This window comes from Phacochoerus africanus, chromosome 8 (genome assembly GCF_016906955.1).
Source record: "Phacochoerus africanus isolate WHEZ1 chromosome 8, ROS_Pafr_v1, whole genome shotgun sequence".
Taxonomy (NCBI): Eukaryota; Metazoa; Chordata; class Mammalia; order Artiodactyla; family Suidae; genus Phacochoerus; species Phacochoerus africanus.
Genome location: NC_062551.1, coordinates 156,738,875 through 156,750,953, shown reverse-complemented (window position 1 = coordinate 156,750,953; position 12,079 = coordinate 156,738,875). Strand labels below are relative to the sequence as shown.

Here is a 12,079-nt window from a genome sequence, read left to right as displayed (position 1 = left end):
GGAAACACAGATACATATATGTAGACACATCTTTTATTAACTAAAATATGATCACTGTTTTACTTCATGTATGTACAAAATGCCGTGGGAGAATGCGGCAGTGTGAGACAAGTGTACCTTAAGGAGAAATGGCCTTGGAGATAATCTTGACGAATGAATCCATGTTAGCCAGGTAGATGGATATTGGGGTTCGGGGCTAAGAGTGAAGACACTGAACTGCAAGGGGGAGCATGGCACTGGAAGGCAGGAGTAAGATGGGATAGGTAAATACAGAGACCTCAAAAGAAAGGAGCTTAGATTTTACCACAGAATATAAAGAACCACCAAACATTTTTAAACGAGGTTTTCCCACAACTATAATTTGCATTTTACAAAGATCATTCTGGCTCCCGTGGGTAGCACAGAGAAAGGGTAAGAAAGGGACATGATCAAAACCATAGCAGGAACAGAGGGGACAGACGGAGGGGTAGGAGAGATATTTAGGGTTAGAATTAACAGGTTATTTATAAGAGAGAGTAAGGAGTCTAGAATAAATTAAACAATTGACAGATGGTGTTGCCATTGGCAGCACAGAATACCTTCCTAGTTTCTAGGATCTGAAATATACTTTAAATTGCTACCAAAATGTTACACTGTGGATTTCTAACTCTAAGTTTCAGAAAGCAATTCAATTTTCAACCAAGATGGCCAACATAAGAGTGAGAAATGGAAAGAGGTTAAAAAAAAAAGGCAAAAAATGTTGACCTGTTTATGAAAAGCCAGATTCTAAAAGCACACAAAGCAGAAATTGAGAAGTCTTGGCAACATGAAGTCTGACCAACAAATCTTTCTGGAGAAGATTTTAATTTCAGAAACCATTTTGGAAACCTACTAATGAAAAATGGGAGTTCCCGTCGTGGCGCAGTGGTTAACGAATCCGACTAGGAACCATGAGGTTGCGGGTTCGGTCCCTGCCCTTGCTCAGTGGGTTAAGCGTTGCTGTGAGCTGTGGTGTAGGTTGCAGACGTGGCTCGGATCCCGCGTTGCTGTGGCTCTGGTGTAGGCCGGTGGCTACAGCTCCGATTGGACCCCTAGCCTGGGATCCTCCATATGCCGCAGAAGCGGCCCAAAAAATGGCAAAAAAAAAAAAAAGAAAAATGTATCATACTCACTAAGCATTTATTAAATAAAATATTTCTAACACAAATATCTTAAACTTAAGTGAAAGCGTATCAAACACTGTCAGTTGAATTTTACAATGCAAATAACTAGCTAAGACACTACAGGGAAGCAAACTGTTTGCTAGAACTTCTCTCAAAAAGTGAGGAGACGCTGGTGGGGACCTAAGATGTTACTTATTTTTAAAAGGAAAACTAAAATCTTCGACTTAGCCCCAGAAAGATTCCATAGACCTCTTCACCATGGCTGAAGTATTTCAATTCCGGAAAGATTATGAGAATAAAATGTTGGCTTAATTGTGTTAGCTCTTTTCTTCAAAACAAATGAAAATAAACCACATCTGGAGTTGCCACTGTGGCACAGCAGTTTAAGGATCCAGTGTTGCAGCAGCTGTGGTGTAGGTCACAGCTGTGACTCGGATTCGATCCCTGCCCTGGGAACTTCCATATGCCGTGGGTGTGGCTAAAAAAAAATAAAAATTAAAAAAAAAAAAACCCAAGTCTAATGTCACCTATTACTGATATGAGCTTAACAAAAAAATTTTTATAAATCGTGACTAAAAGTTATTTCAATATTGAATAATAAAAATTCCTATGCGAATGACAATGAGAAATACAAACTTAAAAAAGAAACTAAAACTCTCTAGAAGGAAGGTGAGAAAAAAATCAGCTCTTTTGAAAGTAAAGAACAACTTTCTCAGCAGTCCCTCTGCAATGTAGAATCCTCAGAATGAAATGTCCCTCCTATCTGAATTTCCAGGTACCTGAAAACTTCTTTATGTGCCCAACTTTCTTCTTTCATTTTTTAAAAACTAAAACCTTTAATATATTACATATTCCTGACCTTTCTTAAACAGAGCATACTGTAACCTTTTCTTGAAGTGGCATCATTAAAAACAGTTAGCCTCTCGGGGTCACGGAGCACAGAAAGCTGTTTCATACCGCCCCACACAAACTGGTGAGCATGCTTTGCTTTTAGTTTTCCTGTCCCCTCCTTCACCCCGGGCTACCTGTCACTTCTCACTACTGTCAAACGCGCTTGCCTGTAACAGGTCATCAGCTCATGTGTGGAGTACCACAAAACACTTCTATTTTGCTATTTCTAATGTGATAGGAAACCTAATGTTAAAACGTTTTTGAACTACGTTGTTTTTTTTTTTAAAAACAAAACAAAACAAAACAAGCTGAGGGAGTTCCTGTTTGTGGCGCAGTGGAAACAAATCCGACTAGGAACCATGAGATTGCGGGTTCGATCCCTGGCCTTGCTCAGTGGGTTAAGGATCCGGCATTGCCATGAGCTGGGGTGTAGGTCGGCAGCTGTAGCTCCCATTAGACCCCTAGCCTGGGAACCTCCATATGCTGTGGGTGAGGCCCTAAAAAGACCAAAAACAAAAAACAAACAAACAAAAAAAACCAAACACAAGCTGAAACACTAAAGAATGAAATGAAGGAACTTTAGTGCATCAAATGCATGGGGGCATTTTGAAATGGTTTAATCTTATTAATTTTACTTATTTCTCTCTAGTGTTCCAAATAAGATAAATTTCCTGAAAAATTGAACTCCATGCATGAAAAGTATTACTGAACTAAATTTTTCTAAATATAACAGTTCTTATTAAAAGTAGAAAATACTCATTTTCACCCCTAAATTCAAAATCGATTTTGTATGATATCTGAGCAGTAAGTATAGACATGTAGTGCCCGGATGCCTGCTCTTTGGGTTGTATTACAGTTGAAACCCTTTCCTCGAACTGTTGAGACACTACGACATTTACTTTTCTAATACTGTAACTGGTTTCAAATTTTAAGCTAACAGCATTATCATGTTGTATAAAGCTGTCCCTACCTACTATGATTTCACCACAACACATACTCCACCAACACAAAAGGTACTTCCTTCATACCAAATTACAGTCATTGCAAATGGCCAGGTAATCATTAAGCAAGAACCAACTGTTAGATGAATTCATAGGCCCAATTCTCAAAGGAGATACGTATATACTAGGCTCTGAATAAATTCTTACTTCAAAATTAATCTTTCAGATTCCCTATTTTTAATTCACTTTCAACTGATTTTTGAAATTGTTTTCTAACTCAAACTTTTAAATAGATTCCACTTTTAAAAACATAACAAATCACAGTATATCAGAAACTACAAGCAATGTACTCAAATCACAAATAATAACTAAAATTGACTTATTTGATATTTACTCCATGGTCAAAAGTGGTAGGGTTGTGTATTTTAGGGGAAAAAAGGATATGCATTTTAATACAAACCTTAATATGTAATACATAATGTATTGTATGTATGTAATGTATATAATTTTCATTCATATAACTACCCACTTAATACTAAAGGGGTAAAAGAGCCTGAAATGAGTTATGGAGCTACAAAATTAATGTGATTTTTATTTTTATGTGATTTACATATATTATAGCGTACCAACTTTGGGGCAACAACAAAAAAGCAACAAAATCTTGAAAACACATCTGACAAAATACTTCCAGAAAGACTATCCATGATAAGATGGGAACAAAACAAGGAGTTCACCATATTGGTGAGATCACAGTATTAAGTACCACTTACAGGAACGTTAATTATCACAGAACTAGACAGCTAAGGAAAGCATTTCTAGCTGTTAAGGAAAATCTCCTTGCAAAAAACCATTCCATTTTAGTATGTCCTAAAGACAAAACAAGGAGACTTAAAAACGAATAAGGTAGTTTTCACAACTGTTCAATTTTAGAAGGTGCCTACAATAGTACCTGGCTTTAAATTCTACGAACTCCCTCGACGGGCTCACCGTTCTGAAAGGACCAACTCTCCCAGCTCTGTGGAGCAGAATGAGGGGGCCTGCCCTCCAACTGGCCAGGGGCACTGAAGAATTCTGACAGTGGCGGGTGTTAAACATCTGGCTAAGTTATTTAGAGCAGCTGTGAGATCTCACGCTCTTTAATAATAGAACAGACTCCTACCTGCTGTGGGAAGGTTTTCCAGCAATGCCATTCAAAATCAAAACTGGGTAGCTTTTCAAAGTCCTGTCTAGACCCAGAGACCAAGAGACCAAGAATTACTTACACACCTACACCCAACAACACTAACAACAACCAAACACAACTTTCTGCAATGCAAGGCCTTTACTTCATTGGAGGATATTTAAAACGTGGCTTTCTGGGCAGTTTTGTGTTCTGCTAGATATCTGGGTCTTTTTTTATCTTCATTCTCCTTAGGGCTACTGAACCAGAAGTTAACTGCTTTTACTTTCCAAATTTTAATGTTTAAACCAAATCCTAATTATAGCAGGGGCCCAAATCACTCAACTGATTTTACCTAACTACATGACCTTGGGAAGGCACTTCTTGTAAAATGAGAGGCTCACACGAAGATCCACCAGAATGTAACCTCCCCGTTCTTTCTGTTCACCACTCGATTCCCAGTCCTGGTACCTGGACGGCATTAAGTGCTTACCAAATGAGAGGATCATTCCTGTCCCTAAACAGTAAATCTAAAATAAACAGTGGCATTAGTTCCTTTTTAACAATTAGATTTTAACCTGTATGTTTCCGAACGTTAAGAGGACACTGAAACTGAAATGTTTGTAATTTCAAACGAGGTGCTCATTTTTCAGAAATAAGACGAGTAGTTAGTATAAGAGCTGACAGTCTTCACCCTGTCTGTTACACTTCCCTTTTCTTCATCCTCTTTAACCCATTTCTGTGCCCTGTCCCTTTTTCATTTGAAAGGAAGCCAGCTGGGAGGGAGAAAGCACACTAGACTTTCAGCGAGTAGGCCTGAGTTTTAGTCCCATCTCTCCCATTAACTGGTTCTTTGGGGACATGTCACTTCCCCTTTGGGGCCTGCGAGGCTGCATTTGCAAAACAAGGAAGCCAAATTAATTACTAATTTCTAAAGCCTTCTGCTTTAAAAGTCTATGATACTTCCATTGTACCCGTTATCCTATTCCTCATGCCTTGATTCTGCACTTGCCAGCCACACTTATACAGGAGCCTCAAAATATGCCTCTTTCCCTCTTTATTTTTCCTTCTTCTCTTAAAATGAATTCAATCCTAAAACCATGAGTTGAGCAGGATGAAAATCACACTGCCTTTGAAGTCGGAGAGAGAGAGAGAGAGAGACGAGGTTTAAATTCAGACTTTGCCACCAGCTGAGCACAGCTCTAACGTGGTAATGTTATTAACTAGCTCCCGGGGGATTAAATAAACTGTATAAATTACCGAACATAGTGCCTGACACACCGGAGACACTCCACAATGGTCAGCACTTCTGCCGATTTCCTAAGATCAAACACCTCAGGTTCCCACTCTCTACAGCAAGGATGACCAACAAGCAGGTGGCAGACAAGAAGATCTGTAAAACTACAGCGGCAAAAACTTTCTCACCAGGCTCCTGTCTGAGTTTGCTTGTGTTCTTGCCAATACTCTTCTGGGTAAGCAGTCTCAGTCACTAGCCCCTCGTGAACTCTAAAAATTAAATGTTGCAGCCATATCCACAGGTCAAGAGGAAATGAAAACGTGAACATAATTCTTCACAAAAAAAGGAGGGGTAAAATTTTTCACAAAATGAGGATACACTAAACTTTGTAGAGCTATACAAGCATCTTTAGAAAAAGCAATGGCTTTCTTCTTGATTTTAAAACTGGGTCAAAACTAAAAGGAACAAGGAGAGAAGTGATGAGAAAGAGAAGCTCATTTCTTTTTTTGCTTTTTAGGGCTGCACTTGCGGCATATGGAAGTTCCCAGGCCAGGGGTCAAATCGGAGCTGCAGCTTCCAGCCTACACCACAGCCACAGCAACACCAGATCCAAGCTGTGTCTACGACCTACACCACGGCTCACGGCAACACCAGATCCTTAACCCACTAAGCAGAGCCAGGGATTGAACCTGCAACCTCAAGGTTCCTAGTCGGATTTGTTTCTGCTGAGCCATGATGGGAACTCCCAGAAGCTCATTTCTTAAAGTTTTCCCCAAATTAGTAATAATTACAACATTTACTTCAATATACTAGTTAGTGATATAGCTGAGTTACTGGGTAACAGAGGGCAATCAATCAAGTGTTTGGAAGTCTGAAAACCAAAGAGAGTTCGTACAGAAACCTAGTTTTTTTAAGTGCCACCTTCTTTGCCAGGCTTAGCCCAGCAACAACTGCAAAAGCATGTAATTAAAAGGATATACCATTATTTAGGAAAAAAATATTTCAGAAGGCTTAGAATTCTCCAAATTTTCATTTCTATTTAAAAACTCAAACCACTGACCTGACAGCTGGCCAACCTGCTCTACCAGACCCTTGAAATGCACTATCCAGCAAATGGAGCCAAAACTCCTGTCATGAGCTGCCATTTTTCTGCAAAGGGATTATTCACAAGCACTGTTGCTTCTGGTTGATCCTTTCAAAAAAAATTAGTCTATTTTTTCTCCCATGTGCTTTGTTCAAATTCCAAACTAAACAGAAGGAATCAGGTCCACCTAGACTTGAGATCTCTGGTCAACGCCTTCTGGCTAGATGGATCTTTCTCCTTAACAGACCCCTGCCTACCCTGTCTCTGTCCCTCTGCATAGCACCCTCAGTACTGCTACAATCCTGTTCCCCAGTCTAGTGCTCCCTAGTTTCTGACTTTATCTATAACCAGTACTCTAGGCAGACTTGGCCCCAGCTTCATATTCCAATTCCAATCCCATCACTGTCTGGCCCCTCCTCAGCTCTGACTCCTGCCCTGGCCTCTTATCTCTAACCTCTCTCAATCTAATCCCCATGACCTTATTAATGACGGGCCCCATCCCCAATCCAGACTTCAGGGCAGCTGAGCCCCCTCCCCCACCTTATATCAATTCTTGTCATTCCTAGCCTCTACCCAGTCCTGCTTCATTTCAGACTCTGCCCAATCTCCTTTCTTTCTGGTCCCCGGCTAAAAACCCAAGCCCCATGCCTAACCTCAAGTCCTCTGACCCCAGCAAAGGCCACTTACTCTACCTGGCCCATCCCACTTTTTCTCTGACTCTGAACCTGGTGCCTCCCCCATCCTTCACTGAACCCTGAGCCACGAAGTCTCAGACCCTCGCCTACTCTACCAGTACCCCATTTCTGACCCCCCTGATACACGGGTCCTCCCATTACACTCCAGGCCAGTGTGTCTGTTTTGCACCATATCGGACGCCAGCCTTGGACTCTCCTCCCCACGCCCGAGCCAGGCCTGCCCCACCGGTGAGCTCAGGTCATCGCCGGGGAGACCCCTCCCCATCCTGCCGCGCAAACTTGCCCTGCATCCCTAACTCCCATTCAGCCCCTCCCTAGAGGTCCCTCTCCCCACTTGACCCCAGTCCCCAGACCTCCGTCCTGTGGAGCCCCGTGCTCCAGTCCCCCTCTCTGTGTCTCCCTGCCCCACGCTCCCTCCGCACTCCAAGCCCAGTGGGGTGTGTCCCCTCTCCACGGAACTCCAGCCCGCTGGCCGCTCCTGCGGGGGTCACGGGTTGCCCTCCTCACCTCGGCGTCCACCACCTCGTGGTAGGCGGGCGGGGGGTCGAAGCCGCCGCCGCCTCCCGTGCTCCCGCCGCGGGAAGGACCCCCGCCGCCGTCACCGCTGCCGTCGCCGCGCGAGCCCCCGCCGGGCCCCGGGCTGGGGCCGCCGCCGCTGTCCATGGGCTCGTAGCCGCCGTAGTCGAGGCCCGGCCGCTCGTTGGTGAGCAGCGCCACGGCCTCGTTGATGTCGTTCTTAGCCAGGCGCAGGGCCTTGCGGATGGTGGCGGGGTCCGAGAAGCCCATGCACAGCAGCGTGGTCATGTGCTGCTCCTCCTCCGATTCCATGGCTCCGGCCTCCCGGCCGCGCCGGGCGGCCGGCGGCGAAACTGCGGGTGCGGGGCCTGGCGGGCCCCGCGGCGCTGCCTCCGCGCCGTCCCCGCGCCCGGGCGGGCCCCTGCGCTCCTGGGCTGCGCCGTCCACGGCCGCCGGGCCAGGTTGGGCGCGGGCGTGGGCGCAGCGAGCCGAGCGACGGCGGTGGAGCGCTCAGGCGCGGCGGCGGCCCGGCCCAGCCCTGCGCGCCGCCATGTTGGCCTCCTCCTCCGCCTCCGCCTCCTGCGGCCCGCGGGGCCGCGCCTCCGCTCCCGGAAGCCGCACCAGCCGCCGCCAGGCCCGCTGGTCACCGGTGAGGGTTGGGGGTGATTTTTCTTTCCTTCCTTTTTTTTTTTTTTTTTTTTTTTCTTCAATAGAGGCAATAAGGGAGGGGCCGCGCCGCGGAGCGTCTCGGGGGTGAAAGCGCTGCCGTGAGGCCCGGGCGGAGGCGAGGGAGGGTTCTCCGCCGTCGCCGCTGCCCGCCCATTCCTCCTGCAACAGGTTCCCCCGGGGGCGGGAGGGGCGGGAGCGTAGCGCAGCTCGCGGCGCCGAACGACCCCGAGCCGTCGATGCTGGCGGGAGCTGACGACGGTTCCCCCCGAACCTTCCCGGAGTCCCCGCAGGACTCCCGCTCCCGGACCTACGCGGTGCGGTGCGCAACCCATCCCACAAGCAGCGCACGCGGCCGCCGCGGCAATCCTCCTCCCCCAGCCCGGCCTGAAATGCAATGCGGTCCAGGAGGAAATCCTCCCGCCACGCTGCCTGAAATACCCCTCAGCGCCGACTTAAATTCATGCCCAAACCAGGCAGATCGATCCACCTGGGCCGAAAAGCACCGCCACATACGCTTGACCTAAATCCCTCCAACTCAAGCTGAAATCACTAAACTGGTTGAAATTAATTCCCAGCCCTTGTCGAAGTTTGCTCCCACTACTGTCTGACCACCTACCCCCACCCAACGTGACTGGACTCTACCAAACCCAGGGTGAAATCCCCGGAGAGTCTGAAACACGGATTTACAACCCGATCTCTAGATCCCAGTGCCCTCTGTGAAAACTTCTCAAAACTCCAGTCTGCCTCATCCTCCTTCGGCCTCAGACTCATTGGAGCACTTTGGTCTTCTGCTTCCCTCCTGAAGCTCACCCACCCACTCACATTCTACTGCACCCTTTGGTCCCGCATACCGTCTTTGTTTCTGCCTTTTAAAGGGGGGCTGCATCCCCTCTTTTGTGCCCTTTAGGGGACGGGACCCCACCCCACCCCTGTCGGTTTCCACCTTTGAGCATTCCCCCAAAGAAGGCCTGCTTTCTTTGCTTTCTCTTTCCACATTAGCACGGAGGGGCCATATCCTTAGCCCACTGCCTACCATCTCAGCCCTGAACCTTGCTGTTTCCCCGCCTCAGTTTCCTTTCATTCATGCTTCTCCAGAGTTCTTTCCCAAGATCCTGATGATTTTTCCGTTTCTCACTGTATGCGAAATTAATTCATCTCATATTACTCTCAACCCAGTTTTCTCTTAAACCCTGAAGTCCACCATCTAACCTTTCTTATCCCATGAAATCCTTCCTGTTGCCAACCCAAACTCACTGAAATGCCCATTTACCCCAAATCTTAAATTAGGGGCAGTACCCAGAAATTTTCTCTGCATCTTCTCTGTTAGCATCCATTTCCCTGCACCATGAGCCCTTCTTGCCTAGTACTTATAAACACCAGCAATTTGATTTACAGGATGAATTTATCACTGTTCTTTACAGTTAAATGAAGTAACTATATTTGTTGAATTGATTGAAGACTAGATTTTAGGTCAAAGACTAGGACTAATATCCAAAGGAATAAAGTCTCTTAATTTGTTAATGAAAAAACCAAAATTCCTTCCTCTTAACATTTCTGAACAAAAACAACAAAAGACCCTGCTAAGGAAGAATGCCTGTAATTGGACCAGGTCACAATGTGTATATTGAAATAAAATTTTAAGTGTTATCAACTTCTGGATACTCAACATTTTAAATATTTATCTATTGCATATGAAGAACAAAAGTAATCCAAATCAACCCAAGCAGCCTATTGTAGAGTGCCTGCCAAGGTATTTAATTTTTTTGCAACAAATACATACTTAATATTTCTCAGGTGCTAGGTACTGTTCTGGGCACTGGTGATGCAATTCTAAACACAGTAGACAAAATTTGATGATAGCGCAGTGATGACACTCAGTTTTGCCCTATGTTTAAAGAGTTAATTCAGTGACCAAATTAAGAAATGAGTTATTATAAGGGAAGAGAAAGTAACAGGTAAAGAAGAAAATTGCTTGCCACTGAAATTGGGAATAGAACCCAAGAGGTAATGAGACAGAGCCGACCAATTCAGATGGCACATAAAAAGACTCATCAACAGTGGCAGGTTTATAGAACATGACAGAGGAAGCTGTGCTGAGCTGAGAAGAGGAAGCAGAGAAGGAAGCAGAGAAAAACAAAGTCTGTGATAAAAAACTGGAAAGGAGCCACAGAAGGCTACAAAAAACAAGGAAGGCCATTTTGAACCGGATCCTGGAGTGACTAAAAAGCCAGAGTATCATTTGAGGATGCCAGTAGTATAATCACACTTTTTTGCATGTAAGAAAGCAAGTGAGGACTTTAAACTCTGTTGAATTGGAATAGCAGGAGAGGGGCCTGTGGTATGAATATTCATACCTTCACTGGCATTTTTATTTTTATTGCAACAACATCTTGAAAATGTTAAAGCCCCCCAAAACAAATTCTCATTTATTTCATTCACATTTATCCTTACTTAGAAGATTTTAGAAGAAAAAGAAATAGCTCAGAAGAGAGGTATGATGGATGGTCTCAGAGACAAGATATGAGGAGTTTCTAATAATAATAAAGTAATTTTAAAAAACATTTATTTAATATCTATTTTGAGCCAGGGAAACAATTGTGAGAAAAAACATGTACAGTTTCTGTCCTTTTAGAACTTTACAGGCTTTAAAGGCAGGTAGGCAAATAAGCAGTAATCATAAAGTGTGATGGGAGCTTTGATAAGGGAATTTAAGGAAGTAAGGGGTAAACGTCTTGTTTTCTATGGGCATAAACTACCAAACCGAGAAAATCTGGAACGTTTTCCACAGGAAAGGATATTTAAATAATTATTAAAAATGGGAAAGCCAGGAAAAGGACTATGAGATGGTGGGAAGAGAGTTCCAAAAAATAAGAACAGCATGTGCAAAGGCCCTGGAGGGAATGACAGGGAAACAATTTAGACGAGTTAAAAGTCGGTGGTGTGTGACTGGAGTGTAGAATTCTAGAGAGGAAGCAATGAGAAAGGAAACTAGAAAGGTAGGCAGACACAAGATCTGAGAGCACCACTTAAACTGTAGTAAGGAGTTTGAACTTTATTCTGAGGGAATGGGAATCCATTGAAACATTTATATAGAAGAGAGAGGGGATAGATGCTATTTAAATTTTTTAAATTAATTTTTTTATTATTACTCAATGAATTTGTTACATTTATAGTTGTACAATGATCATCACAATCCAATTTTATAGGATTTTCATCCCACACCCCCAGTACATCCCCCCACCCCCCAAACTGTCTCCTCTGGAAACCATAAGTTTTTCAAAGTCTGTGAGTCAGTATCGGTTCTGCAAAGTTCATTCTGTCCTTTTTTCAGATTCCACATGTCAGTGATAGCATTTGGTGTTGGTGTCTCATTGACTGACTGACTTCACTTAGCATGATAATTTCTAGGTCCATCTATGTTGCTAAAAATGCCGGGATTTCATTCCTTTTAATGGCTGAGTAATATTCCATTGTGTATATGTACCACCTCTTCTTGATCCACTCCTCTGTTGATGGACATTTAGGTTGTTTCCATGTCTTGGCTATTGCAAATAGTGCTACAATGACCATCGGAGTACATGTGTCTTTTCAAGTCATGGTTTTCTCTGGATAGATGCCCAGGAATGGGATTTCTGGGTCAAATGGTAGTTCTATTTTTCATTTTCTGAGGAATCTCCATGCTGTTTTCCACAGTGGTTGTGCCAATTTACAATCCTACCAACAATGTAATAGGGTTGCTTTTTCT

At 44.2% G+C, this 12,079-nt stretch overlaps 1 protein-coding gene across 2 annotated transcripts in view; it reads right to left on the bottom strand.

The window, feature by feature from the left end:
- Positions 1-8,247, bottom strand: part of USP24 (ubiquitin specific peptidase 24) — a 164,769-nt gene extending 156,522 nt beyond the window's left edge. For both annotated transcript variants that reach the window (XM_047788957.1, XM_047788958.1), the window contains exon 1: positions 7,657-8,247. In XM_047788957.1, the coding sequence (XP_047644913.1) occupies positions 7,657-7,977 (321 nt within the window). In that variant the 5' untranslated portion in view covers positions 7,978-8,247. The remainder of the gene's footprint in view (positions 1-7,656) is intronic.
- Between the last annotated feature and the right edge of the window lie 3,832 nt (positions 8,248-12,079).